The 4,243-nt window shown below is 40.9% G+C and overlaps 2 protein-coding genes across 2 annotated transcripts; both read left to right on the plus strand.

The window, feature by feature from the left end:
• The first annotated feature begins 657 nt into the window (after nt 1-657).
• On the plus strand, nt 658-2,079 carry LOC145099375 (uncharacterized). Its single transcript, XM_079036965.1, has 2 exons — nt 658-1,288; nt 1,730-2,079. Exons 1-2 carry the CDS (start codon nt 658-660, stop codon nt 2,077-2,079), a joined length of 981 nt encoding a protein of 326 aa, XP_078893091.1.
• Nucleotides 2,080-3,239: 1,160 nt separating this feature from the next.
• Nucleotides 3,240-3,629, plus strand: LOC145099376 (uncharacterized). Its single transcript, XM_079036966.1, has one exon. It carries the CDS (start codon nt 3,240-3,242, stop codon nt 3,627-3,629), a length of 390 nt encoding a protein of 129 aa, XP_078893092.1.
• The last annotated feature ends 614 nt before the right edge of the window (nt 3,630-4,243 follow it).

Genomic DNA, 4,243 nt, shown 5'->3' on the forward strand with positions numbered 1-4,243 from the left:
GAAAATGTCTCAGCCGTGTTACAAAAGTGGCTACCAAAAAAATGCAAGGATCCGGATGTTTTCACGGTTCCTTGTAAAATGGGTAACCTTTTTGTACCACGTGCCATGCTTGATCTTGGAGCATCAATCAATGTTTTACCATATTCAAGCAATAAGACAATGCGAATTGGTCCTTTATCAAAAACCGGAGTTATCATTCAACTTGTCGACCGGTCTTTGGTACACCCGAAAGCTGTATTGGAGGACGTGTTAGTGCAAGTTAATGAACTTGTATTTCCCGCTGACTTTTATGTTTTGGATATGGGTGATGAAAACACCCCACAGTCAAACTCCATCCTTTTGGGGAGACCTTTTATGAGTACCACAAAAACAAAAATAGATGTAGCCAATGGTACTTTGTCTATGGAGTTCGATGGTGAGGTGATTAACTTTAATATCTTTGAAGCCGTGTGTTATCCTAGTGATATTCATTCTTTAAACTTCATAGATGTTATTGATACATGTACTAATGATTGCTTTGAGATGTCAAGCCAAGATGTGCTAACCACCATCTTGAGCAAACACTTTGATGAGACAGGGATCAAGAATTTGGCTGACAAGTACTGATTGGAGGATGAATTGATTGAAGTAATCAATTCCCTGGAAAAAGCACAACCCATGAAAGTTGAACGACCCCACATGAAGCTAAAAAGTTCCAGTCCGAAACTTCTCCTATCCATAGTACAACCACCGATTCTTGAGTTGAAGGCTCTTCCCTACCATCTTAAGTATGCCTATCTTGGAGAGGAAGAGACATTACCGGTGATAATTTCAACTAAGCTAGCACAAGAAGAAGAAAAAGAGTTGGTTGGAATTTTGAAGAAGTACAAGGAGGCTATTGGTTGGACCATTGCAAATATAAAAAGGTTGAGTCCATCATTATGCATGCACAAAATACTGATGGAAGAGGACTTCAAGCCAACCCGTGAAGCCCAAAGGAGGTTGAATCCACCTATCATGGAGGTGGTTAAAAAAGAGACCATGAAGCTCTTGGATGCAGGTGTAATCTACCCCATTTCTGATAGTAAGTGGGTAAGTCCCGTGAAAGTTTTCCCGAAAAAAGCTGGAGTCACCGTTGTCAAAAACTCCGAGGGGGAATTGGTACCCACCCGTGTGAAAAACAGGTGGAGAGTTTGTATTGATTATAGGAAGTTGAATGCTTCCACCCGCAAAGACCACTTCCCTTTGCCATTCATCGATCAAATGTTAGAACGATTGGCTGGGAAATCCCACTATTGCTGCCTTGATGGTTTTTCTGGTTTTCATCAAATTCCAGTTGCCCCGGAAGACCAAGAGAAAACCACATTCACATTTCCCTTCGGCACCTTTGCGTATAGACGCATGCCCTTCGGCTTGTGCAATGCACCCGCGACCTTCCAAAGATGTATGGTGAGCATATTTTGAGAATATGTTGAAAATATCATAGAGGTTTTCATGGACGATTTTACTGTTTATGGAAATTATTTTAATGAATGTTTGCAAAATCTCACCAAAATCTTACAAAGGTGTATTGACACAAACTTAGTCCTAAGTTATGAAAAATGCCATTTTATGGTTGACAAGGGCTTGATACTTGGACATGTGGTGTCCCAAAAAGGTTTAGAAGTTGACAAGGCCAAAATAGATGTTATTAAGAGCTTACCATACCCGAAAAATGTTCGGGAAGTACGTTCTTTTCTTGGCCATGCAGGTTTTTATCGGCGGTTTATAAAGGATTTTTCCAAGATCACGGTACCGATGTGTCGACTTCTACAAAAGGAGGCCGATTTTGAGTTTTGTGATGAATATAAGAAGGCATTTGATCGTTTGAAAGACTTGTTGACATCCGCCCCCATTACTCAACCGCCAAATTGGGATCTCCCATTCGAGATCATGTGCGATGCTAGCAATACCGCGGTTGGGGCGATTTTGGGACAAAAGGTTGACCGAGCACATCATGTCATCTACTATGCATCAAAGACCCTTGATAGTGCACAAGGCAACTACACCACAACGGAGAAAGAGTTTCTTGCTATTGTCTTTGCACTAGAGAAGTTCTGACAGTACCTCCTTAGAACTAAAGTGATCATATATTCGGACCATGCAGCCATAAAGCACTTACTTACAAAGAAAGATTCGAAGCCGAGGTTAATACGGTGGATGCTACTTAGGCAAGAGTTAGATATTGAGATCAAAGACAAGATTGGAAAGGAGAAATTAGTTGCGGATCATCTAAGCCGCATTGTATCACCCGAAGATGGTATACCAATCTGTGACACATTTCCAGACGAGCATCTATTTGTAGCCAAAGAAGCACCATGGTATGCAGATATCGTCAATTATTTGGTCATAAGTCAATTTCCCCCAGATTCATCGCGTTGGCAAAAAGATAAAATCAAGAAGGAAGCCAAACGATACATATGGGACGAGCCGTACCTTTGGAAGTACTATGCAGATCAAATGATCTGAAGGTGTGTTGAGCAAAAGGAGGTACAATCTATCCTTAATTTTTGTCATTCCTATGCTTGTGGTGGTCACTTTGGACCCCAAAGGACCGCTAGGAAAGTTTTAGATAGTGGGTTCTTTTGGCCTTCTATATTTCATGATTCTTATGTGTTTTGTGCGCATTGTGAAAAGTGCCAAAAATCCAGGTACTTAAGCTCTAGGAATCAATTTCCCCTTACTCCCATTCTAGTATGTGAGATATTTGATGTTTGGGGTATTGACTTTATGGGACCATTTCCGCCCTCTTTTGGTTGTTCTTATATCTTGTTGGCGGTGGACTATGTGTCCAAATGGGTGGAGGCTAAGGCCACCCGTACTAATGATTCCAAAGTTGTGGATTTTCTTAAGGTACATATTTTCTCACGGTTTGGCACACCAAAGGCACTCATAAGTGATCGCGGGACCCATTTTTGCAATCGGATGCTCAAAGCTGTTTTGAAGAAGTATGGGTGATACACAAAGTCTCAATAGCTTACCATCCCCAAACCAACGGATAAGCTGAGATCTCAAATAGGCAAATCAAAAGCTTCTTGGAGAAGACGGTCAACCCAAACCACAAAGATTGGAGCATAAGGCTAGATGATGCCTTATGGGCATACCGTACTGCCTTTAAAACCCCCATTGGTATGTCCCCATATAGGCTAGTGTTTGGAAAAGCATGCCATCTCCTAGTTGAGGTTGAACATAAAGCTTTTTGGGTTGTAAAGCAATTTAACATGAAGGAAGATGAGGTGGGAAACAAAAGGAAGCTAGACATTCAAGAGTTAGAGGAGATTCGGAATGATGCGTATGAGAGCAACATGATTTACAAAGAAAAGACAAAAGCGTACCATGAAAAAATGATCTCCCGAAAGACTTTTGTGCAAGGACAGAAGGTGCTTCTTTACAAATCAAGGTTCAAGTTAATTCCAGGGAAATTAAGTTCAAGATGGGTTGGTCCTTTCGTGGTCACAAGGGTGTTTGACCATGGTGCGGTGGAAATCACGAGCAAGCAAAATGGTAAAACATTCAAGGTTAATGGTCATAGATTGAAGCCGTTTTATGAAGGATTCGAGGTGAAGAATGAGGAGCTTGATGTGTTGGAGAACCCCACGTACCAAGATTGAAGCATATTCGGGGTCAAAGTCGAGCCAATGACTTAAAACAAGGGCGGCTAACCGGGAGGTAACCCGGGGGTATTTCCGTCTTCTATTTTAAAAACAATTTCCATTTCTTTGAGTTTTTGGTTTTCCATGTTCGAAATGCATTTAAACATGATTTAAAATCCCCAAACGGACCTTGGGATGCAAAACCATAAAAAAAAGTGGAAGTGGCAATCAAAGGCTAACACGGCTCGTGTAACTTTTTCCTTACAATGAACACAGGTCGTGTTCAATCTTCAAAGAGGTTTGATTTTCATCTTCCCCACTTCATCTCCTACATCTAATACACCATCTTCTTATACTTTCATGGTGGATTTAGGGGTTTTTGACAAAACCTAGGTCCAAAATTTTCTAAGAATTTTGGTGTTTTTGTGCTTGAATCTTCATGTAGGTAAGCTTGGGGAGGTTGAAGAAGGTGTTTGTCATCAACAACAACGCATTTCCACTAACGATTCGGTATAATCTTTCCAACTCTCCAATTGTAGATTTTGTGTTTGTATGGTCAAATTGCATTCATTTTGGTCGTATTGGACTTGACAATCACTTAAAAACCACCAAGAACCGAATTTCCTACGAAA

The sequence above is a fragment of the Lactuca serriola genome, chromosome 4, assembly GCF_051521515.1.
Source record: "Lactuca serriola cultivar US96UC23 chromosome 4, Lser_US96UC23_V15, whole genome shotgun sequence".
Taxonomy (NCBI): Eukaryota; Viridiplantae; Streptophyta; class Magnoliopsida; order Asterales; family Asteraceae; genus Lactuca; species Lactuca serriola.